Raw genomic sequence first — 25,229 nt, forward strand, 5'->3', positions numbered from 1 at the left:
GGATTGTTAAGCAGGCATCCTCCACTCAATTGTTACGTCTCCACCCACTTCCCAGGTGAGAGGCAGACCCTCCCATGTGCCGGCAGGTGACAGGGACGCGCCGAGAGCACCTGGTCCACCGCGTGGTTCCCGTATCCCGTCTGCAGCTCAGCCCTTTCCCCGAGCCCCGATTTGTCCAGTGAATCTCCAGCACAGACACATCCAGCTGGTTCTTCCACACCATTGCACACCCAGCCAGCCCCAGGTGAACATGCATGCTCTGCCCCTTCTGGAACCTTCCGTCTCCCCGACCAGGTCTTCCAAGCACCGCTCTGGTGCTCACACTGGAAACAGGATTCACCCTGGACTCCTTCCTTTCTTCTTGTTTCTTCAAATCATGAGCCCCATCCTCTCAGAGGTCCAGCTGGTCCGACCTGCCTCCTGGAACCTCCTCTCTGTCCTCACGCCCTTTCCTTAGTTCAAGCTACAGTTTGCTGCTAACTGAGCATCTCCATCCCAATCTACGCTCCCCAGGGCCACCCTGCCGATTTTCTGTTGCTGTTGTTGTGAACCCTCACCAGAGGATATTTTCCCATGGGTTTTTAGAGAGAGGGAGGAAGGAAGAGGGAGAGACACACAGAGAGAAACATCGATGTGAGAGAGATTCATTGATTGATCGCCTCCCATACAAGCCTCCACCAGGGCCAGGATTCTGCCTGCAATCGACATGTGTGCCCTTGACCAGAACTGAACCTGGGACCCTTCAGTCCAAAGGCTGATGCTGAACAGGCTAGGACCACTGCTCCGATTTTTAAAAACATGAATCTGACCTCTGATGTTGTTCCTTTACTTCTGCTGCCCGCGCCCCCCCGCCCCCCCCGGGCCCACAGAACCGAGCCCGGACTCTGCAATTCAGCAACCACGTGATCCCCAGTAAGACCCCTGCTCACCCCGCTGCACCCCTCCTGGGTGCTGTCCACTGGAGGGGCATGGAGCCTTCATCACTGCAATGCAATGTCCCTGCCCCCCAGGCCTCTGTGCCCTCACCCGTGCTGTTCCCCTTGCCTGGCACGCCTCTCCAAGGACCCCCGTCACCTCTCCGGTCTCACTGAGACCCCGGGTCCCCCAGAACACCTGCTCCTGCCCCCTCACATGCAGACGGGCCTTCTCCAGGAATCACGGAGCATCCTGTTCTTCCCCAAGTGAGCACCATGTGACCCCGTGTCACCTTCACAGCCTCCAGGAAGCTGAGAACAAGCAGAGTGATGTGTCTGATAAATACCCAGCCCAGCCGGCGTGGCTCAGTGGCTGAGCATCGACCTATGAACGAGGTCACGGTTCGATTCCCACTCAGGGCACATGCCCGGGTTGCAGGCTCGATCCCCAGAGTGGGGCCTGCAGGAAGCAGCCAATTAATGCTTCTCTTTCATCTATGATATTTCCATCTCTCTCCCTGTCTCCCTTCCTCTCTGAAATCAATAAAAACATATTTAAACGAAGACCAAAATACCTAGTGACCAGCCAGTGGTTGGTCCTCAAAATATTTCCGAACGAAAGGATGAGCCCTTAATGCTGAGAGCCCGGCCGCTCTCCGCACCGTAAGCCTGTTATCTACTCAGAGCAGCTCTTCCAGGAGCTCAGCTGGGAGCTCACCGCCGTTCCCTGAGCCTGGGACGCTCTCTCCACCTGAGAGCAACGCTGGCGTCGTCAGCACGGCTCTGCCCCTCGGGAGACTCTCGGGGGCAGGAGGGGAAGTCCTGACTAAGATCAAGTGCTCCCGGGGAGGAGGGAGAGCGCGCTATTTTAGATTCCAGGGCCCGACTACTGTCATCGGGAGGGGACTGCAGAACAAGACCGGCCATCCTGGTCCTGAAACACCCCCCACTGCCTTGAAATGCCACTGCGTCTCACCTCCTATTGAAAACCTACGGTAGTCAGAATCCTCATTGGAAATGGAGCCTGCCAGCCTGAAGGGGGCGCTGTTCCGCTCTGGCACCTGGACCCCAAAGAGGAGGACAGACCAGGGCAGCTGAGGAGGGAAGGGATCCTCCTGGCCAGCAGAACACCCAAACTGTCAGGCCTCACCTGCACCTCTGGCTGAGCACCTGTGACATTAACCCCGCCCCCAGGATGCTGTTACCATCCAGCTCCTCCAAAGGCCCCTCCCCCCTCCTCTTCTAGGATCAAGCCCAGCTGTTCCTTGGCTCAAGTAGGGTGCATCCCAGCTCCCTGTCCCGGGGGCATCCCCCTGCTATTCCAGAGAAAACCCGCAAGCCCGCCTTGCAGGTAAAATATCTGCCTCTTCGATCCTTCCTCAGGCCCACAGGTACCCCTGTGCAAAGTGGGAGGAGAGCAGGCCGCAGCTCGGTGGCCCCAATACCTTTCATCCTCTCGCACGGTCACCTCGCCTCTCCTCCAGGAGCACAGGGCCCGGGGGGCGGCTCGGGGCCGGCAGTCCAGGCCCACCGCGCTGCCCACCTGCGCCCGCACCAGCTTCTTCATGGGCGCCGCGGAGAAGTCCGGAGCGGAGGCTGGAGAGGAAGGAGGAACAGGAGAGAGGACCAGGGCTCAGGTGGAAAATACGGAAGCCACTGCTTAGAAGCCCGACCCACTCCCCGGGAAAACCGACGACGACGTTATCAGATGTGGGAATATAAAAGTAAGTATTTATGCCTGGCCGGCATGGCTCAGTGGCTGAGCGCCAACCTATGAACCAGGAGGTCACAGTTCGATTCCTGGACAGGGCACAGGCCCGGGTTGTGAGCTCCATCTCCAGTGTGGGGCATGCAGGAGGCAGCCGATCGATGGTTCTCTCTCATCACTGATGTTTATATCTCTCTCTCCCTCTCCCTTCCCCTATAGAATCAATAAAAAATAAATTTTAAAAGATAAAAAAAGAAAAGCAAGTATTTCTGCTTCTGGCAAAATGGAGGGTCTAGGGCAGGTGGCAACCTGCGGCTCCAGAGCCGCATGCGGCTCTTTTGAAGCTTTACCGCGGCTCCGACAACTTGCAAGCCTGTGTGAAAATGAAGGTAACGTCTTACAGCCCTGATGTGCTGACACTGTGCACTGAGGTTCAGGAGCAAAAATCCCATTAACCAGGTATTAAATTAAATATTTTAATTAGCTATTAATTTGCAAAAATATATTTTACATTGTTAAGTGAAAAAGTCCTTTTTTTCTTCAGATTGACAGCTAACTGCACGATCCGGTATATAGCATTAAGGTAAGAAACAATAGATGCAGTGTTATATTTGTTTTAAACGTCGCAATGGTTTTGCGGCTCCCAGGTTTTTTTTTTCCTTCGGAAACCAGTCCAAGTGGCTCTTTATGTCTTAAAGCAGGGGTCCTCAAACTTTTTAAAGTGGGGGCCAGATCACGGTCCCTCAGAGAGCTGGAGGGCCGGACTATATGAACTACTAATTCCTACTGTAACACCTCGGCTGCGCTCACTGCCCAAAAAACCTGGCGGGCCGGATCAGACTCCCCTGGGGGCCGCATGTGGCCCGCGGGCCGTAGTTTGAAGACCCCTGTCTTAAGGGTTGCAGACCCCTGGTCTAGGGGAAATGACAAGACCAGGGAGGGGGCGGCTCACCCAGCACCCGGAGCTCTGCGCTGGAGTAGGCCAGGCCATGCTTGTTCTCCGCCACGCACTGGAACATGCCCGCGTCCGCCACGCTCAGGTTCACGATGCTCAGGGCGCCGTTTTCCAGCTGGATCCGCTCCTGCTCGGAGGCAGACACCTCCCCCAGGTAAGTGTGTTTCAGAGCAGCGAACTGCTGAAAACTACTTTTTTTGTTGTTGTTGTTGTTGTTAATCTTCCCCGAGGATATTTTTCTTCTTATTTATTTATTTTTATTGTTCCCGTTGATTTTTAGAGAGAGAGACACACACCCAGAGAGAAATGTCTATGTGAGAGAGACACGTTGACTGGGTTGTCTCCCACAGGTGCCCCGACTGGGTTGGGACTGAACCTGCGGCCCAGGTAACATGCCCTTGACCGGAATCGAACCAGGGACCCTCCTCCAGTCTGCGGGCCGACGCTCCATCCACTGAGCAAACCCAGCCAGGCTGACTACAGTTCTTCACAAGATCCTCCTCACCTGTCTTGAAACTTAAACTCTTCTTCATCGGAAAGCGTGGGGCTGGTTAATGTGAGGGCCACGCACGGAAATATCAGCAAGCATGCCAGCCCCAAGGGAAGTCCGTCAGTAACAAGGAAAGGTAAGATGTTGCCACCACTTAACTTTTCTGGAACGCGTTTAAAGCACATATATTTTTATTGACTTCAGAAAGGAAGGGAAAGGGAGAGGGAGATAGATCTTTAACACTACAGACCCTCAAAACTGTCCCAACCTTTCCATCTCCTCAACTGGAAAGGTTTTCACCATTTTTAAAAAAAATCACATCGATTAAAGACATTATGCATTCTGTGCATTAAAAAGTGTTCTGGGGCTTGGCCGGTGTGGCCCAGTAGTTGAGCATCCACCTATGAACCAGGAGGTCACGGTTCAATTCCTAGTCAGGGCTTATGCCTGGATTGTGGGTTTGATCCCCAGTGTGGGCATGCATGCAGGAGGCAGCCAATCAATGATTCTCTCTCATTGATGTTTTTTTCTCTCTCTCTCCCCCTCTCTCTTCCTCTCTGAAATCAATAAAAACAAAATGTATTTTTAAACAAGTGGTGCAGCATCACGTAGACAAAAGTCACAAAAATCACTCTTTCCCCATGGAATGCCAAGTCAGGACACTCTCCCCACAGTGACAGGGTTTCCACCTGCACTGCTCCTCACACATGGACACAGGGACAGAGGGACAGAGAGACAGAGAGACAGAGGGACAAAGGGACAGAGAGACAGAGGGTCAGAGAGACAGAGGGACAAAGGGACAGAGAGACAGAGAGAAAGAGGGACAGAGGGACAGAGAGACAGAGGGACAGAGGGATAGAGAGACAGAGAGACAGAGGGACAGAGAGACAGAGAGACAGAGGGACAAAGGGACAGAGAGACAGAGGGTCAGAGAGACAGAAGGACAAAGGGACAGAGAGACAGAGAGAAAGAGGGACAGATGGACAGAGGGATAGAGAGATAGAGGGACAGAGGAACAGAGAGACAGAGAGATAGAGGGACAGAGGAACAGAGAGACAGAGAGATAGAGGGACAGAGGGACAGAGAGATAGAGGGACAGAAGGACAGAGAGACAGAGGGACAGAGGGATAGAGAGATAGAGGGACAGAGGAACAGAGAGACAGAGAGATAGAGGGACAGAGGAACAGAGAGACAGAGAGATAGAGGGACAGAGGGACAGAGGGACAGAGGGACAGAGAGACAGAGGGACAGAGGAACAGAAGTGGATGCCCAGGGACGGGCCTCACCTCCAGCGCCAGGGCCTCGCCGTTCCTCAGCCACCGGTAGGAGGGCTTGGGCTTCCCGCCGGCCCGGCAGTCCCAGCGCAGGCTGTCCCCCACCGCGGCCTCCACGTCCCGGATGAGCTGGACCCAGTGCGGCTTTGCTGCAAGGGAAGGAAGGCGTCAACCCCCGCCAAGGAAGAAGACACACGTGCTCCACGGACACGCCAACGGGCACGAGCCTGCGGGCCCGGACGGACGTTCTCTCCGCCCCGACCCCGCGGATTCATCAATGTTTCCACACTGAGGGGGAGGTGGCCACGGTCACTGCCAAGCCCAGCTCGTCCCCGCTGTCTGCTTTCCAGCTCTGCGTTCTGGGACACTCTCGGGCGTCTGTGTGTCGACGGGAATGCAGGGACACACACTAGGTTTTCATTTCTTTTGAGTCGCAGCTGATGCTGACTTAATCTCTGGTCTTCAGGATGCCCTAAAAATTCCCGCCCACAGGAGAGGGACTTCTGTGGGCGCGGAAAGAATATGTCCTCCAAGTCAGGGCTAAGTCCCAATGACAGGCAACCCAGCGGGTGTCTCCCGAGCCTCGGTGTGAATTAAAATGAAAGCAGAGAAGGTGGATAAAGGGGTTCCGTTGGAATCATGTGTATATTTAAGAGAAAAGGAGTAATTCTGGTGCCCATAAATGATGTATGAAGAACCACTGTAGCCAGTGGATTGATCATCTTCCCTGATGTTTTATATTTTTTAAAATTATTTATTTTTATTTTTATTGATTTCAGAAGGGAAGGAAGAGAAGGAGAAATATCAATGATGAGAGAGAATCATTGATTGGCTGCCTCCTGCATGCCCCATATTGGGGATCAAGCCTGCAACCTGGGCATGTGCCCTGACTGCGACTTCATGGTTCATAGGTCAGTGCTCAACCATTGAAACACACCAGCCACGCTTCACTTATAAGATGCTATGTGGAACATTCTCCTTACAGATGAAAGCAAAATACCACCTACAATGAAAGCCACTCAGAACACAGCCTGCTCAAGGGCCAGGTCTCAGCTTGCCCCTCGGACCCCAAACAGGGAGACAGGTTGTCATGCTGGTTCCTGTCCTGTGTGATGTGGGCAGGGGCTCAAGTTTGCATTAGCCAGACAGAGGAATAGTTCATTTATTTCTAATTAATTGCAACCCTGGGAAGACCTGTCTCTCAATTTCTCTCATACAACTGCTGTCTAAAAAAAAAAAAAAAAAAAAAAAAAAGAACTAGAATATTTTTAATAAAATATCTTTGGAAAAAATTTTTGAATAAAAGACGATCTAATTTTGCTACATATGGACTCTAAATGAAGGTCACATGATTATCCTTTCCCTTCCAGAGTTGAGGGGTACAGTGAATAAATATGGTCCCAGATCCCAGGCAGTGCACTGGCAGTTCCATCTCCAAAGGGACAGAGGTCAGGACCCAGTGCCCACAGTCAGTCTAAGGCAGTAACACCTGCTTCCCAGCAGAAGTTCCTGTTTGCTTAGCAAAGATCATGAACATATCAAACCACGTGCTCTGGGAAGATGTCTCCTCCCCTGGACATGGTTACATGTCTAAAAGGTTATTGTCAGAACAGAAAGTGAACTATTACATTGCTAGAGGCCCAGTGCACAGATTCGTGCACCGGTGGGGCCCCTGGGCCCGGCCTGCTCCCTCTCGCAATCCTGGACGCCTCGGGGGATGTCAGACTGCTGGCTTTGGCCCAATCCCTCTAGCCAGGCCGAGGGGCCCCACCAATGCAGGGATTTGGTTAATCTTTTCCTGCCCTTCCCCGTCCCTCCTGCCCTCTGAGATTCATCAGTCTGTTCCATGTTTCTATGCCTGTGTGTTGAGCATCTGCCTCCTGGTGATTGGTGCACCTCGTAGCTACTGGTCAAATGGTTGAACAGTCAAATGTCGTTTAGGCTTTTATATAGATAGATCGATCGTAGGAATCATTTTAAAATGCAGAGAAGGAACACGGTATGCCTCCAACTGCAGACTTCTCTGTCTTCTCAACCCCTTTTATGATATTCATCCTGATTTTACAAAAGGGAGACCATGTTGGACCCTGGATTCTGCCATGACCTCCCTCCCCGCCCACCTCGGCGTTTGATGAGAGAGAAGCTCCCTCTCCCACTGGCCCATGGGGACCGGGACACCGGCCACGGGGTCACCTACCATAGTACGTGAGACGCCCGCGGGCCACGTTTCTCCCCCGGGAATTCTCGGCGAGGCACTCGTAGGACCCCGCGTCCTCCTGCTCGAAGCCGGGGATCTCCAGCACCCCGCCAGACTTCCGCAGGGTCGCTCTCCCGGGCAAAGGCCGCCCGTCGCTCCTCCTCCAGGTGATCCGGGGCACGGGGCTGCGGAGACACAGGGAGCCTGGAGCCAGCACAGCTTGGGTTTGGGCCAGAAAAAGACCACGGGGTTCTGTCCTTGGCGATTGCACACACCCGGGGCCTCGCCTGACCTCAGACTCCAGCGCAGTAACGTAAGTGCCGCGTTTTCCTGAACGAATGCATGGTTTGGTGTCAAAGGTCTAACCCAGCGGTCAGCAAACATGTGGCTCTTTGGCCCCCTGAGTGTGGCTCTTGCACAAAACGCCACGTGTGGGCACGCACGTACAGTGTGACTGAAACTTCGTGGCCCAGGCGCAGAAGTCGGCTTTCGGCCTGGGCGAGTCTGTTTTGAAGAAGTGGTTCTAACGCTGAGCCACACCCAAGGGGCCAAAGAGCCGCAGGCGGCTTTCGAGTTACAGTTTCCCTACCACTGGTCTAACCTACTCCCTATGATCACAGGAACGAGGAAAAGAAACCGAACGCCAATCCTGTACAAAGCTGGGCAGAGGTGTGTTCAGCAAAGGCCTTCAGAGTAAGTGATGCGTGCACTTCCCCCTTCCGCTTTGTTTTTCTTTTGCTTGTACGTGAAAGGAAGAATGGAGATGAGGCCCCGCGGAGTCTGTCTGTCAAAAACCACCCCAACCCCTCGCGGCCCCCGCCGCTCAGCACGTCGGAGGGAGGGCGACGGCACTTACTTGCCGAGCGCGAAGCACTCCAGCCTCACCATGGACCCTTTGGCGGCCGGAAGCGTTTCCGGAAACTGGACTTCTATTTTCGGCTCGTATTCACCCATCACGCCTGTAAACCCACAATGCAGGTCGCTCAGCGTCACCGTCACCTTGGAAACCGGCCCCTTTCCCTTCAAGGCAGCTTCCTCTGGCTGCACCAGTGACTCCCTTCCCACCCGAGAGCGGGTTCGGACGCCGGGCGCCGATCTGGCTCAGGCCGCCTGGGCAACGCGAATAAGCATCCTCGGATTCCGAGGTCCATAGACGACCGGGTAAGGGGCAGCTCTGAGAAAACCGCCACGCGTTTTCCGGTGTATACGATGGGTGGCTTTGGTATGGTCTGTCCAATTAGGACATTCCCGGCCTAAGTAAAATATAAAATGCTTCCAAAGTTTGAAATACCACGAAGAGCAAAGGTGATGAGAGGAACTTTACTTCGTGGCGCCCGGGGAGCTCAGACAGAGCTCGTAAGCGGATCCCAGCCAACAGGAGACAGTAATGTAAAGACTGGGAAAGGACCCGGGCAACGATAACAGACCAGGAAGAGGGCTCAGGTAATGGGCACTGGCACTGGGCTGCACCAGAGGTGGTTTTGGGTAGTAAGTGGGCAGTTTCTCAGGCTTACATGTCTGTTTCTCCGCAGCTCAGGGGTTCCCTTGAAACAGCCATGAAGGAGATAATGGAACGTATTTCGCTGCGCTTTACACTGAGGTATGATTGACAAAGAAATGCCGTATCTATTTAGGTTGCATGGTAAATATATTGCATATATTTAGACTTCTTTTGGTGTACAATGAGATGATTTAATACATGTGCATCTTGTGGAATGATTATCTCGGTCAAGGTAGCACATGGAGCTCTCCCATGGATACCGCTTTTAATTCAGTTATTTTGTGTGTGTGATGAGAGCACGTAAGATCTGCCCTCGAAGCAAATTCCAAGGTCACAATACAGTCATGTTATCATCACCACACTCCTGGTGGTGGCAAAATGACACATTATCAAAGGGTGGCTCAGTGATTGAGCATCAACCTATGAACCAGAAGGTCATGGTTTGATTCCTGGTCAGGGCACATGCCTGGCTGTAGGCTCAATCCCCAGTAGGGGGCATGCAGGAGGCAGCCGACCAGGGACTCTCTCTCATCATTTATGCTTCTCTCTCCCCCTCTCTCTTCTTCTCTGAATCAATTAAAATATACATTTTTTTTAAAGGGTACTAACTTTCAGCTGGATGATCCATATGTTTTGGGGAATCTGATGTGCACGTTTTTTCTTTTATTTCTTATAGAGGACGTTTAGCTTGTAACAAAGTGCTTACGCTGCTGGTGAGGGTCAGGACAGGGGACTTCGAGGGGAGCAGCAGGGCCCCAGGCTGAGGGGCCCTGTGCCTGGTGCAATGGGGTCACCATCCAGAGTTAATGGCTTTGGGACCACAGGCCCCTCTTCTCGTTCTGCACATTCTGAACCGGCCCCGCGTGCAGCGTGCGCAGGGGCCCGGGGTTCATGGAGTCCTTGTGGTCCCTGTGCTCGAAAAGACTTCTTGTTGGGAAACAAACGAAACGTGATTCTCCGAGACACGCTTTTCCCTTCCCCTGTGTGCTTTTGCTCGGATTCACCGCCTCTCCACCCGGAGCTTCCTACCGTCGGCACGCAGCATCAGCGGCGTCGGCGAGCCCAGCACCCGGGCGGCGGTCACCGCGCTCGTCACCACACACGTGTAGTTGCCCACGTCGGACGGCTCCACCTTGGCCACGTAGAGGTGGCCTGTCTCCTGAGAGATGAACCTCCGGCCGTCTTCCTCCACGAAGGACGGGTATTCGTTGAAGATCCACGCGTAGGAGAGTTCTAATAGGAGTTTGGGGAGAAAAGCACCCCGTTAAGAAGGAACATTCTCCCCATTAAGAATGCACAAAGCACCAGTGTTTCACGTGCAGGTCACCGAGAGAGGGCGTTACGGGACCCCTCAGCATCCACTCTGGGCTGAGAGGGAGGACCCCTGTGTAGCATTCTTTTCCTTATTGGTTTTGTTTGTGAGTCCTCACCTGAGGATGTTTTTCCCACTGGTATTTAGAGAGAGTAGAAGGGAAGGAGGGAAGGTGAGGAAGGAGGAGACAGAAGAGAGAAAGAATCGTTGATGTGAGAGACACATGGATTACCCCCTGCACACTCCCCACCCAGGGCCCAGGACTGAATCACAACTGACACTCAATGTACCCCCTGTAGACCCCTGACCTTGAAGGGAGTCGAACACGGGAACTTTTAGTGCATGGACCAACGCTCTTAGCCCTGGGCCACGCCTGCCAGGGCTAATCAGCATTCTTTATTTTGATTTTTTTTTATTGATTTGAGAGGAAGGGAGAAGGATCGAGAAACATCAGTGAGAGAGAAACATGGATTGGCTGCCTTCTGCATGCCCCCTCCACCCCCTGGGGATCGAGCCCACAACCTAGGCATGTGGCCTGACTCAGAATGGACCATGACCTCCAGGTGCATGAGGCGAAGCTCAATCCACTGAGCCACACGGCCGGGCCTTCCAGGGGCAGCAGGTACCGGTGTCAATGTCATTGCCCTTCCAGCCCCCCAGAGGCCTGCCCCGGTGCAGGGATGGCCTTGCAGGATGTGCTCACACTCACAGGCCATCTCCCCGATGGGAGCATTAGAAAACCACGTGATGTACTGCATTCTGATACAGTATCACACACCCGCTGTCTGACCATCGGAGGATCAAATCTCGCCTTTGCGGTAAACACCAGTTGTATCCCGCCCAATACAATCCACGCCAGGCCAGCAGCCTTCTTTGGAGACTTTCCCATGTAACTTCACGTCTGATGGCAAACACAATGCTACACCGGAAATGATCATGTTACATCCTCAGACAAGCTGGACTTTACAGAAGCTCTCGTGCAAATCACAAACTCGAATCAAAAGCCACCTGGCCACGGTGCCTTCCGGTCACAATGCTACGTGCACAGAGGGACAGGAGACGTTTTTTTTTTTATTAGAGAACACAGAGTTTTGCTCTCCAAGCCACGCTCCTATTCTTTCTTATTTCCAACTTTTCCTCCCGCATATCCTATCTGGCCCAATCGTGCACCAGTAGGGTCCCTCAGCCTGGTCTGAGCCCTCCTGCAATCCCACAGGCCAGGCTGACGGTCCCACGGGTGCAGGAATGTGTGCACCAGGCCTCTGGTAAGTATATAAGTTCTTTGTTTTATCTCTTCTCGTCCTCCCACCCCCACATTGAGGTCTGTCAGTCTGTCCCATGCCTCCCTGCTTCCGGTCTTATTTTGTTCACCCGTAAGTGACATCATGGGACACCTGTCTTCCTCAGATTGCCTTGTTTCACGGAGCATAATTTTTTTTCCTCTTTTTGAGGAACCCCTGCAGACACAGGTGGGGTGTGCACCTGCAGGCCAGCCGTGCCCTCTGCCCCGGGGCACTTTCCCCATCATTTAGATGGAATAATGCAACTTGCATGCCTTCCGTGTCAGCAGACGGCACTTTCTTTTTAGGTGCAGCCCGGGAGAAGGTAAAGAGCCTTGCCAGCCCTCTGGAGTGCTAATTGCAGCCAATTATCGTTTGATTGATCTGCCTTGCTATTAAAATGATATGCAGAATTTACCTGCTTGCAGAGTGGAAATTTCCTTCAGCCCGGTCTCCCGGAGGAAGCCCACACCTAATGGGCCCAGCGCGGGTGCTCTGGGGTTATAATTCCCACATCATCACTCAGAGCGAATTGCAGGCCTGCTTCCTGGGGTCGCCAAGGCCGCAAATAGCTCACAGGCGGGGACACGGGCCGTGACCCGCCTGGAATAATGAAGGGCTGGCGGCCACTGCGCAGCACCCTGACCCGCCCCTTCCTCACCAGGTCTCGCTTCTTTTATGAAAATTTAACCTTGTTCTTAAAGGATGTCCTGGGGGCTGGATATGTCTCTTTTTGCCGTGTGAGTGATTTTTTTTTTTTTAAGAAGAATAAAATGTCCATTTTCGCTGGTAAACAGAAACGAGGTTTTCAGTAGAAGAAGAAATCACCTGACAAATCAGAAATGTGTTCTTACTGGGGACAGTAAATGAGTCCTCAGAGAGCCATTAAAATTAAAGTTTCTCTCTCCCTCCCTCCCCCTCTCACAGACACACACACACACACACACACACACAGGACAAGTACCCCTGCTCACCATTAGCTTATCAAACCATTCATCAAAAACAGTTAAACAGCCCTGCCAGTGTGGCTCAGTGATTGAACGTTGACCTATGAACCAGGAGGTCACGGTTCAATTCCAGGTCAGGACACCTGCCCACGTTTCGGGCTCCATCCCCCAGTTGGGGGCGTGCAGGAGGCAGCCGATCAACGACTCTCAATCATCATTGACGTTTCTCCTCTCTCTCTCTCCCTCTCCCTTCCTCTCTCTGAAATCAGTAAAAATATATTTAAAATAAATAAAGTTGTAAGAGCACCAGCTCCTTTTATTTTTATTTTCATTTTTGGCCATGAGAAGAGCATCTTGGAACAGTGACTACAGCCCTTGCCACAGGGCGGCGGGGCAGGCGGGGCGGAGAGAGAACCAGGCCCTGCACATGATGTCCCCTCCTGTCCTCACACCATCCTCAGCTTAGAGGAGTCACCCGTTTTACTGGCAGGGTTCCCGAGGCCGCAAGGCTGCCTGGGAGCTCACACCTGCACACCTGCGCCCTGCCTCTGCACACCTGCGCCCAGCCTCTGCACGCTTGTGCCCAGCCTCTGCACAACTGCACACCGCATCCTCACTCATGTGGACTCCCTGTGTGCCCTCGCTTACCCCTCATTCCGAGCTCTGCCCCATGTCCCAGGGACAACAGAGAGCCTGAAGGCCTCCTCTAGCTCTGCAGCCCAGACCCGGAAGGAAGCCCGATGCTGCCCAGACATAAGCCAGGGGCTCCTGCGAGAGGTGCTGAAGTTCCGGGAACAGCAGGCAGCAGCTGGGAGCCCCCCCGCCCCCTTTGTTCAGAGCTGCGCCTCTCAGTGGGAATGGCACAGGGCGTCCCAGGCCACCACCTTCCAAGGGACTGAGCTGTTGGAAGCAAACCTGTGGCCTGTGAGCCCAGCTCCGACTCCCAGGGGCTCCGGAACCCGCCGCCCAACCTGGGTGGGGGCAAGGCCCGGCGCCAGGCTCTGTTCCCGGGTTTGACTAAAACAGAAGGAAAATGTTGAACAGCCCAACCGCCCGCTGGCGTTTCCCGCTTCCTCTCTCTGCCCAGGCTGCTCGTTTGGAAGCAAGGAAAGGCTGTCGGTGCCAGAGTGATGGCTCGCAGTCCCACTCCCCCGTCTCCACGTGGATGCTCTCCCCCAGGCCCAGGGCACCTGGAGCCGTGCCAGGGAAACAGGGAAACGCACGCTCAGCCCCTTGGGAAGCCAGCGAGCAGAGCCCAGGCCCCAGCCGGGCCTCTCCCGGGTAGGCCCCCCCACGGGGAGCAGACACCCCCACTGCGAATCCCACCAGGAGGAGGCTGGCAATGAGGGCCCAGCCAAGTCAGACCTCAGTGCTCAGACACCAGAGAGGGCCGGTGGCGGTTAGGATACAGGCCAGGGAGGCGGCGCGGAAGCACAAAGGCGGCTCTGAACGTGTTTCCTCTCCCATCTCCCCCTCCACCCCATCTTCGTCTCTCCACCACCACCCATCTGTCAAGTTCTACTGAGAACCCAGTCCCGGCCGTGAACTACTGGAAACACGTCTCAGCGGAGCAATCGGGCACGGAACAGCCTGTAACAGGACCGAGGGGCTTTAATAACTTGGGTCGGCAGCCCCATAAAAGAGGACCCTTGGGATTCGCACTGGCTTCGGCTGCCCAAAGGGGCCCCGCTTTGTCTGCTGCGCATTTCCTGGGGTGGGGGAAGCTGATGCTGTCTCAGGTTACGGAAGACAGGAAGCACCATGCCGCTGGAAGGACTGGACCGAAGGACCCATGCTCAGAGTGTGGGCCTCCTGTGGGCTGTGGGCTGGGAGGCAGTGAGTCCTGCTCAGCATCAGGACCGAGACCACCCTCAGCCAGCCACTCCCTCTGCGCTCAGTGTTTCCATCTGTGAAATGGGAAGACGAGACTTCCCGGGGCTGCGGCAAAGCGGGCATCAGCGGGACGTCTCGGCGGCACTCAGCAAGTGCTCGGTGAACGTCGCTGTGATCACAGTTGGCGGGATGTTGCATTCTCCTGCTTAGATACTTAGATTCTTAAGGAAGACGCGACCCCTAAGCCGTCGGAACATCGTAAAAGCACAATCCGTGAACACTCCAGTAGCAGAGAGGGAACGGGCGCTGTTGGGGGGGAGAGGACACCCAGGGAGGAGACCGCACCAGCTGCTGGTGCCCGGGTGAGTCATGGTAAGGGGCACGTCTGCTTACGACACGGCTCCTAAGAGTCTCTATGATGAACCCCGCTCCCCTATAATAACCATGGTGTCCCGTTATTCCTCTACCCTTGGAGCCCCGCTCAGGGTGGGGAGGAGACGGGAGCCTGGGGAGTTACGTGACCCAGAGGCACCAGGGGGATCTCAGAAAGTCACCAAAATGGTGCCCCTGTTTGAGAGACTTCCACCTGGGCCTTGAAATGGTTAAACGCCTGCGGAACGGCGTGTCTAATTAAGAAGTGTCAGAACGTTTCCTACCGAGGAAAGATCCTCCAAATTAACACCAGGCTCGCCTCCCCGCCTTCAAAGACCCCGTTACTTTCCCTTTTAACTCCCCGCTTGCCAGTCTTCAAACAGAAGGTGTTCCATTGAGCAGACGGGGCCCTGGCGCGGGGAGCCGCGGGGGCCCGTCCAGCCGGGGTCGCGCGGGAGCCGGCTGTCTCTGCTGCTCTTTCAATTAGGACCCGCAGCCTCGTCATTAACACGTTTCCCTCGCCTGCACAACCTCCTCTCTGTAGCGCTCCGGGCTGGAAACTTCTATTTGAGGAAGACTTATTTCGGAAAGTTTTATAAGAAACTGTGATCGCTGGCCGTTGTGACAATCGCTGCACCGGTTTAGGCTTAAAAAAAAGTGTCATGGTGAGCGGTAATTCCTGAGCCCTGGCCGGTGTTGCTCAGTGGGTTGAAGTGTCGGCCCAGGAACCAAAAGGTGGCGGGTTCAATTCCTGGTCAGGACACATGCCCGGGATGCGGGTTAGATCCCAGGCTGGGGCGTGTGCAGGAGGCAACAAACCAATATTTCCCTTTTTCCTCCCTCTCCCTTTCCCTCTCTCTCTCTCAATTCAATTAAAGAAAGGTCCCCTGTAGCCATGGTAACACAGCGTGCTCCTTCCAGATGTCCACTCTTAAGGAATCAGAGACTGTTTGGAAGTGGCGAGTCCCACACACACCCTCCCAGGCGCCCCTCAGGAAGGACGAGGCAGCAGCGCTGTGTCCCAGCATCACAGGCAGTGCTGGTGAGGACCACGGGTCACTCGGGGGTGCGGACCCTTCGCCTCTGGGGACCTTTCCTGAGGTCCCAGCAGTGACGATGGCGATGGCGTCGGAAGGGTTGATTTGCACACCCAGGGACACCTCAACCCAGCATCCATATCCGTGTCTGTATGGGGATCCGTGTTTCATTTTGGCTATGCGATCAGAGCAAAGGAGGACCCTCTGTACCTCAGATTTCCAAATAAGAACACACTCGCACTCGCTGTGTGCAGCCATCTATGCAGAAAAAGGTATGTGCCATTTATGTAACAAGAAGGGGGGTTGGGAGAGAGGGAGGGATGGAAGGAAGGAGAGAGAGAGAGAGAGAGAGAGAGAGAGAGAGAGAGAGAGAGAGAGAGAGAAACGTGGATGTGAGAGAGACCCATGGACTGGTTTCCTCCAGTACATGCCCAACAGGGGACCAAAGGTGGAATCTGCAACCCAGGCATGCGCCTTGACCGGAAATCAAACCCCAAACCCTTCAGTGCACAGGCTGACGCTCTAACCACTGGGCCACATGGGCAGGGCTACAAAGAGCAATCTGCTGCAGGATGCTGTGATTTGGATGCTGAAGATAACATCATATTTCCAAGGGTGAGGTCCCAATGTCTCAGTTATCAATGTTCCCCAAATAATATGCAAATATTGGATAATTCCCATCTGGATTTCATTTTTTTTTTTTTTGAATGGGATGGTTCTGATGTGCTTTTAGAAGAATGAAGTATTATATTGGAATGATAATTTTTTTTTCTTTTAGGGCAGAATAAGTTGTATGAATGCGAAACTTGCCCTGCAAATGATTAAAGTATGACGGGATGAAAACAGGGATGGCACTCAACTGATAATGAGCTTGAGAAACAAGCGCCTTCTTGTTTTTCTGTCACGGAGGCTGTTTCTCTCCCTCAGCAAGCCGATCATTTTGCCAAGAGGGAAAGAAACTCCGCGGGCTCGAGTCCGCCGGCACGGAGAATAAATAGCTAAAAGGTAACCGCTCCAGGACTGCTGGTAATTATCCCGCCGCTGCCAGAGGAAGAAAGCAATCACGGAAAGATCCAGAGAAGCCTTTCGGGGCGAGCGTGTACTTATTAATTCTTTTGGGGCCTGAGATGACAGCTCCGCTCCGCCTGCAGCACAGCGCCTTGTGGAGAAGGAAGCGAAGGTGAAGGGAAGGCCCACTCTGAGCAGCGCTCCGGCCGGGGGCCACGCGGAGTCAGGCCGCCGCCGCCAGTGGCTTCGACGGGAAGGTCCAGCCTGAAGCCAGAGCCTGTGCTGTTTCTCGGTAACGCACAGGCGGATGTGGAGAGGAGCGTGGGAGCGGCGAAGAACCAGGGAACAAGGGCTCAGCCGGCATCAGGGGCCTTCACAGACACCGTGTCTTTTACAGAAGGAAAAGGAGAGGTGACCCCGTCAGCTCGTCCATCCGTACTCCTCTCCTGACACCGGCATCGGCTCACTGCGTGTCTGTGTCACACGCCGACGACGCTTGCCACGTTGCAAACACATTCATGATTCTCCCGTGTGTTACGGCATCGGTGATCCTTGATGTGACTATCGTAATTATTTTGGGGTGCCACGTGTGCCCATATAACATGATGAATGCTCTGTCTTACATTTCTCCTCCCCCACCCCCCAAAACCTTCTTAAAAAGCAAGTTTAGCCGAAACCGGGTTCAATTCCGGTCGGGGGCATGTACCTTGGTTGCGGGCACATCCTCAGAGGGCGGTGTGCAAGAGGCAGTTGATTGATGATTCTCTCCCATCGATGCTTCTAACTCTCTGTCCCCCTCTCTTCCTCTTTGTAAAAAAAATCAATAAAATATATATTTTTTAAAAAAATCAAGTTTGGGATATCCTGGGAAATAAATATGGCAGAACATCGCACAACGTTGCATCCATGCAAAGGTCTCTCGGGGTATGCAGGTAGAACACCTTGTTGGCATATAAAGGGGCCACACCCCCTCCTGCATGCATAGGGAAGTGTATCAGAGGTGACGGGCGCACAGTAAGTCCCCCACGGTGGCTGGTGGTTGTGAGTAACAAGCATGTCTCTGGTGACCCTCCCGGTGACCGGGTGTGTCCAATGGAGCCAGAATGACCCCGAACATCTCCTGCTTCCCGCTGCTGCCGGCTCACCCTCCCCCGAGGAGGAGGCCGAAGGTCGCCCAGGAGCCCGAGCGGCCCTGCTGGGCCAGGAGGCAGCCGCCGCAGGCCAGCGCCTTCAGAGGAAACACGCTCCCCGCTGGCCTCCCGACGCGTGTTCCCTAAATCCCCGGGTTTAACACCGGAATATTCCGGACGCACTTTTGAAAATCTGATCTAACGAGTGCTTAAGGCCAGGAGAGCCGAACTGCACAGAACACGCGCTGTCAGCCTTTCATAAAAGGCTCGGGCGGCGAAGGTCTCACCCGGGGATTACCTCCCGGTCCGTCCGGGGGCTGTGCTGAATGTGAAAAGCAGCACAGGAGCTCGGAGGCAGGGACCGGCGCCTGCAGGGGGAGGCGCATCGGGAAGAGGGCTGTGTCCTTGGAGGGGCCGGGGAGGAGGCGTGAGGCCGGATTGCAGTATGGACTCCTCTGGACGCCTCTCCGACCTGCAGAGGCGGCGGGGGTCTCACCCTTGCGCCCGCGGCCAGCGCTGGGCAGTGTGCGGCACGGGGACCTCTGTCCGTGGCACGCTGACAAGTCCTGCCTCTCCGCGTGGGATCGGCGGCAGCTCTGTGGGAGGGTCCGGACAGCTCCCTCCCCGGAGGCCCATGCAGCCCTGGTTCCAGGCCTTTCCACAGAGCCGCCGCCCCTCCGTCTGCCAGCGAAGCCGCCTCCCGGCCCAGGAGGCCCTGGCTGGGCTGGTGCTGGAGAAGGGAGACAGGGATGGCGCCAGGACCAGGACTGAGCGCGATCGTCCACACATGATCCCACACCACCCCTCACTCCCGCAGGCGAAGGTTCTCGGGTCCTTTTGCCGACGGACTGAGCAGGCTTCCAAGAGGCTGCTGTGGCGCGGGTTCGAGGGCTCTGTGTGCTAGGGCGCCCCGGGTCTGTCCCACCAGGATGCCTTATCAGAGTCCTCATCTCGCAGTGGCTAGCTGTCCCAATGCCTTTAAATTGGTTCAAGAAATCTGTCCCCTGATCACGTACAAGACCTGGAAACAGACCAACGTGACTGAAATATTCAGGATGCCCCTGTGACCCACAGCAGGAGCTCTATAAAAACTCCCAGGAGCCGAGATGCCACAGAAAACAGCCACTCTCATCCACTGGAAAAGCTGTCGAGCCCCCCCACCACAAAATAACGTGGGAAACCACATCCAACCGCACCTAAGACCTAACCTTACACTCACAGGAGGCAGAAACGACATGATGCGTTCCCGTGACTTTCCCAGCTACGAGAGAATTCGGTCTAAAAGAAGGACAGAGTGTGCACTTACGTATGACAGAACCTCACACGCCAGACCCCGCGGTGTTTTTCTGTTTAGTGGACAGATTTACCGGGACTTTGGGGCCGTAGCAATCTGCTAAACAAGGTGACGATGCAAAGAGGCTTCAAGGGGAGGACACGCAGTTGCTCAGGGAAAACCTGAATCTATCTCCTCAGGGACCGAGACCTCCAGAGCCCTCATTAGCGGCTCTAATTAGTCTGGTTTGGAATCACGTCCTCCTGCATCTAACACACGTGCAATGTTGAAGGCTGTCAGCCGTACCTTCCGCTCTCTCCGGGCCTGCGTTACTTCAGCTGGTTGGGGGAAGGAGGCTTTAGGAGAAATGAGCATCGATGGAATGTCCTTGAAGAGATAGATGCCCAGCTGAGGCCCGTGGGCTGGGGGTACCTCAAGCCTCGTGGTGCTGACCCACACTGTTACTGTTCCACCATCTGGGAAAGGTAGCAAGCTACAGTTTCCGTCTTTATTTATTTTTTTTAAATATATTTTTTCACTGATGTCAGAGAGGAAGGGAGAGGGAGAGAGAGACAGAAACATCAATGATAAGAGAGGCTCACCAATCGGCCACCTCCTGCACGCCCCCTACCAGGGATCGAACACACAACCCAGGCACGTGCCCCTGACAGGAACCAAACCTGGGACCCCTCAGTCCGCAGGCCGACGCTCTATCCATGGAGCCAAACCAGCTAGGGCTCAGTCTCCAGCTTTCTTGAAAAACCCACAGATCTGCTTTGTCATGGCGATGACCAGCTGCACCTGTGAAATGTGGGAATCCGCTGGGAGGAGACACTGCTGTGTGGCTCTGGACAAGTCACTCACCTCCTCTGAGCCTCGGCCTGCCGGCGCAGAATGCCAGCCACGTCCTGTCCCGGGTGCTGGGAGCCCAAACCCAGCGTCTGGCTGACAAACGACATCGACTCCATCACGACGGGGCTCCCTGTCCCAGCAAACCCCCCTCTCCACGGCCTGGGGGCCACTCGGCCCTGGGGGCGGGATTCCTTCTGCGTGTCCATGTCCTGCACGCCAGCTCAGTGATGCCACTGGGAGTGCCAGGAGGTGGGGGGTGGGGGTGGCACATCAACCAATACCCCCCCACACACACACACATATGTCCATCCAGTGTATCAGCAAAGCTCAGTGTCTCCTCAACCCAGTGCTGAGATTAGGTCAGTAAAGGGCCATGTTTAGTAACACACACGAGGCCTCCTCCGCACGTCAGCAGGCATTGGACGAGTCAATCAATGAATGAATAAAATGACGGATGAATAAATAAAGAAAAAAGAAAGGCCCCAGCCGCCATGGCTCCGTGGTTGAGCGTCGACCTAGGAACCAGGAGGTCACGGTTCGGTTCCCGGCCAGGGGACAGGCCCGGGTTGCCGCTCATTTGTCGACGCGGTAACGGCGCCCAGGCGGCGGGCCTTGCCAGGAAAGGTACCCAGTAAAGAGCAGGCGCGGGCGCGTCTTACCTCCAGCGTGAGGCGGGGGCCCGCACAGCAGCACCACGCCCTGGCCTTCCCGCACGGACACCGCGCTCCGCATCGTGGTTTTGAAGTTCTCGAGATCTGATTGGAAAACAAAACGAAACAGCGTTTCAGAAAGAAACGATGGTGAAATGTCCGCGCAGTGACGCCGCTTTCTTCCGAAGGGTGACATTCACAACCAATGCCAACCCATCCACCCTGGGTCTCTATGACAGCGTCAGAGCAGGGCTGCCCCCGAGGGCACACGGCGCAGGCCTGAGCATTCAATAACCGTGAAAGGGGACCCAGAGGGGGAGACTAAACAGCTTCAGCCAAATATCTGCATGGCCCGGCACCCACACCCGTCACGGCGATTCACCAAATCACAGCCACGTTTAGCTTCTCCTGCAACGAGAGCCAACTCGTCACCCGTTCTCCCGCTGAGACAGGTTATCAGCAGCAGCACAGGCACATTCAGTCCACCTGTGACCGGTTTTGCTATTTATATACAGAGCTGAAAATACTCCTAGTCCTCTCGTGGGATAGAGGAGTCCTATCGGTCCCACGCCTTGGAGAGTTCTGTGCGGGTGGTTCCCGGGCCGTGACCGAGTGGGGGGAGTTTGCAGGAGAGCAGTGGATCACCTCGCATTGTCCTCTTGACTGGCAGCTCTGAATAAACAGAAGCCGTCTTTATTATTGCCCAAGGAATGTCCTTCCGGTGTGTCAGGAAGCCACCGAGGCAAGTGCTATTTGGATCGCCTTCGTAGGCTATTTTTAAGACATTGAGTTTCCTCTAAGAGCAATCAGGACAGCAAGTCCCAACTCACACCCTCCGGCTTAAATGGCACGGAGACAACCCTACCGGTTTTATTTGGAACAACGCGGAGGCCTCTCTGGGGAAGGGAAGGGAAATAATTTGTCCGTTCTCGACCGTCTGACTGAACAGGAGGGGACTTCCACGGGCAGCCGATGGTGTCCCACGCTGCACCCAGGAGAGGCACTGTGGGTTTGTGGGAAAATACACTGTTTCATGGCGCCTGACGGTGGACGCAGACCGCCCACGCGGTGACCATGCAAAGGGGGCAGTGTGTGTATTGGAGGGGGGAAATCTAAGATGACCAGACATCCCGCTTTTGGCGGGACAGTTCCGATTTTTAACAATTTGTCCCGCGGCGTTTTAAAAAAGTCCCGATTTTTCAAATATCGGGACTTTTTTAAAACGCCGCAGGATGCGGGATGTGGGACGCGGGACAAATTGTTAAAAATTGTTAAATATCTGGTCACCTTAGGAAACTCAGGAAATTTCAACTCTGCCTTGAAAAATGTAAAAAGGCAAAGTAATTATCTTTGAATTGATGAAACTACAAACTGCATACATGTGACTGTCCTACGCACGTTAAGTCCGTGCATCAGCCCTGGATGTGAACCCCAGTGGCTAGAGCATCGGCCTGGGCGCCAAAGGGCTGTGGGTTCGATTGCCAGTCCAGGGCATGCACCTGGGTTGCAGTTTGCTCCCCAGCCCCGGCCAGGGTGCATGCGGGAGGCAACCAGTCAATGTGTCTCTCACCTCCATGTTTTTTCTCTCTCTTTTTCCCTCCCTCCCACTCTCTCTTAAAAGCAATGAAAGAAATATCCTCAGGTGAGTGTTAAGAAAACATTAATCGGTGCATCCAAGGGAGGGAGAGAAGTGCTTCCTTTCATTAGCCCTGGGTGACTATTACATTGCTGGTACAAGCACAGAGCGAAGCAAATCAGCGAAGCTCACAGATACACGGCAATAAAAGGAGCCAGAGCGTGATCTGGACTGACCCCAACCAGAGGTCCCTGACAGAAGTGTTACGATAACCGAGCATCATGTCCCCTCAAACGTGTGAGTCACGGGCAATATTATCACAGCACACAGCTCCGTTAGCACTGCCAAACTGCACCACCCGATGGGTCCAGGCTAAGCGGGGGCAGGGCTGGGGTAGGGAGAGGGGCAGTATGCCAGGATGAGCCCACACGTGGACAATAACCAATGGTGCCTTTCTGACCTCCCGTGGGTGTCAGCCTTTGGCTCTCCTACCCAATTCCTGTTCCCACAGCTATTTAACTTCACTCGGTAGAAGGGAGTCATCGCTGATTTAGTTCTAGAACAATCACGTCTCCTCTCCCCGGAAGGTAAGCACCAGTCCTGCAGGGCACAGGGGTGACCACTGCTCAGGACGCTGCGCTGGTGCTGCCTCTACAGCCTGTGAGGACGGGCATTGTCTGTGGGGCCAATGTGGCCGGTTCACGGAGCACACACATCCACACGCATCTACACACATCTACACGCATCCACACAGCAAGGACAGTGACGGCTTTGACATGCTTCCCATGGCTCTGCTCTCGGCACAGCACTGACAACAGTGGACTTGTCCCTATAAAACAGAATGCCCTGGATTCTTAGTTGATGTCACCATGCTGTGGTCCAGGGCCCCAGCCTCATTACCGCCTAAAAGTCTCATTGCAAATGTGGATGACTATCTGTGCACCAGGCTGCATCAGTAATGCTTTTAATTATTTAAAAAAAATTTTTTTTCATAGAGGAGGGGAGAGGGAAAGAAAGACAGAAACATCAATGATGATAGAATCCTTGATCAGCTGCCTCCTGCACACCCCACACTGGGGATGGAGCCCCCAACCCAGGCATGTGCCCTGACCGGGAATCGAACCATGACCTCCTGGTTCATAGGTTGACATTCGTTCAACCACTGAGCCACGCTCCTTCTCCTTGAAACAAAGCTCTCCAGGGGCACCAGAGGGTTGTGACAACTCCGCACACCTGCGTGAAAACCGCAGTTTAAAAGCCAGTTTGGTTCTGAAGGGGCCTGGGAAACACTGGTGTTCTCAGACAAAACCCCGCCAGACCAACACAGCTGGGCTTTCAAGACCCACAGGACCTGCTATTTCACAGCCTCCCCGGGGGCTGGGGATGCAGGCAGGGAGCCCTAATGATGGCTTCCGCGAACACACCCCGGAGCCTCCCGCTCCGACACAGCCACACGCCAACGCTCTCCTCAGAGGACAAGGTCCTGAGCCTGGGAACAGATCACAGGGCCTCAGTGCAGGTATCTTAATTACGCCAGGAACACTTTTTTAAACGTTTTTTAACAGCCTCAAAAAACGTGGCTGCCAGGAAGCAGGGGCAGACAGCGGCCTCTGAGTCTCTTCCTAAAACCCTCCATGGGATTCTGTGCAAACGTCTCAGACCCTGGGAGATGCTGCCTCTTACGGGAATGCAGGTTCTCCTGCACCTGAGCGAGCAGCCTGCAAAGGGGGGAGGGAGGGGAGGGAGCAGGGAGGACACAGGAGTGCTCAGCAGGGTCAGCAGGCCCTCACCTGCCACCTGTGCCCCTCACCTCCCGCCATGCCCCTTCTCCTTACGCTTCAGCTCCTTTTATCTAACGTGGCCTCTTGCGTTTGACAGGCGCTCACACTTCTGGGGAACCTCAGCGTGTCTACTGCGCTTGCCCTGCAATTAGCAGAGCAGTTGCTCAGTGATACTGGCTGAATTCCACGCACAAAATGAGTTTAAAAAGCTCCCGATCTTTGCACTCGGGGGTTTGGCTGAGTGTATCTGTCCCAGGGACCTTTTATACATTTCATGGGACAGCTGCCTTTAAGACACGTGATTTTAACGTCGAGTATCCGTTGTTGCATTGTACCCTTGCTTTTATCTGTCACAGGAATATGAAAAGTAAAAATAAACTAGCAAAGCAAGGACTCTCCTAACTCTACAAGAAAACAGCATCAAATATGGACTCCTTACCCTTGTTTACAAATAGCTTATTATTGACGTTGGCCGGAGGCTGGCCCTAGTGGAGGCCACTTTCTCACCTGGCTGACTTCTATTTTCTGCTGAGTAACTCTTCAAGGGATGACTTAAAGAGCGACGAAAGTCCTCCTACCGAACGTGAGCGTGGGATTCAAAGAAACACGTGCATTTCCCCCGAACTTTAACCCTGGGTCAGACTCACAGGAATTTTAAAACTTTCACAAACAAAAGTATGTGATTTACAAAGAATGGGGAATAATTTAAAAAGTTACATTTTTAATAATGACTTTCTGGTAATGTTTAGGAAGGCTTTAAAAACACTTAGCCAAGAAAAAAAAAATCAGCCTAATATAAAGGGATTTAAGAAAAAGAAAAAAAAAAAAGGGAGAGGATGTGTATTATTGTGACCTTTTAACACCATACCCTAAAATACATTGGAGCATAGGAATAGATGGATATAAATATTATGAGCTCCTGCCTGTTGCCATGGAAACCTCACTATCAGTAAACCTCTGCATATGCATTTCCCTGTGTTTCTGGGGCTTAGCAAACAAGCAGATTCTTACTGCTTGTTTTCCGTATGAATGACATCCAAGGTCCATCATAAGAAAAGAACGGGTACAATTTATGTTACAGAAACGTATCACCCACTGCACCAGGAGCCCCACAGACCCATGAGCCCATATGGATCCCC

General features: G+C 54.0%; 1 protein-coding gene across 4 annotated transcripts in view; it reads right to left on the bottom strand.

Annotated features, from left to right (window-relative positions):
* Positions 1-25,229, bottom strand: part of CNTN3 (contactin 3) — an 88,471-nt gene that overhangs the window by 15,737 nt on the left and 47,505 nt on the right. For all 4 annotated transcript variants that reach the window (XM_084902039.1, XM_084902038.1, XM_084902037.1 and 1 more), the window contains 7 exons: positions 20,743-20,838; positions 10,069-10,272; positions 8,395-8,497; positions 7,539-7,723; positions 5,354-5,490; positions 3,575-3,704; positions 2,360-2,510 (listed from right to left, as the gene is read on the bottom strand). In XM_084902039.1, the coding sequence (XP_084758165.1) occupies positions 2,360-2,510; positions 3,575-3,704; positions 5,354-5,490; positions 7,539-7,723; positions 8,395-8,497; positions 10,069-10,272; positions 20,743-20,838 (1,006 nt within the window). The remainder of the gene's footprint in view (positions 1-2,359; positions 2,511-3,574; positions 3,705-5,353; positions 5,491-7,538; positions 7,724-8,394; positions 8,498-10,068; positions 10,273-20,742; positions 20,839-25,229) is intronic.

This window comes from Pipistrellus hanaki (genome assembly GCF_964339955.1).
Source record: "Pipistrellus hanaki genome assembly, chromosome: 13".
Lineage (NCBI taxonomy): Eukaryota > Metazoa > Chordata > Mammalia > Chiroptera > Vespertilionidae > Pipistrellus > Pipistrellus hanaki.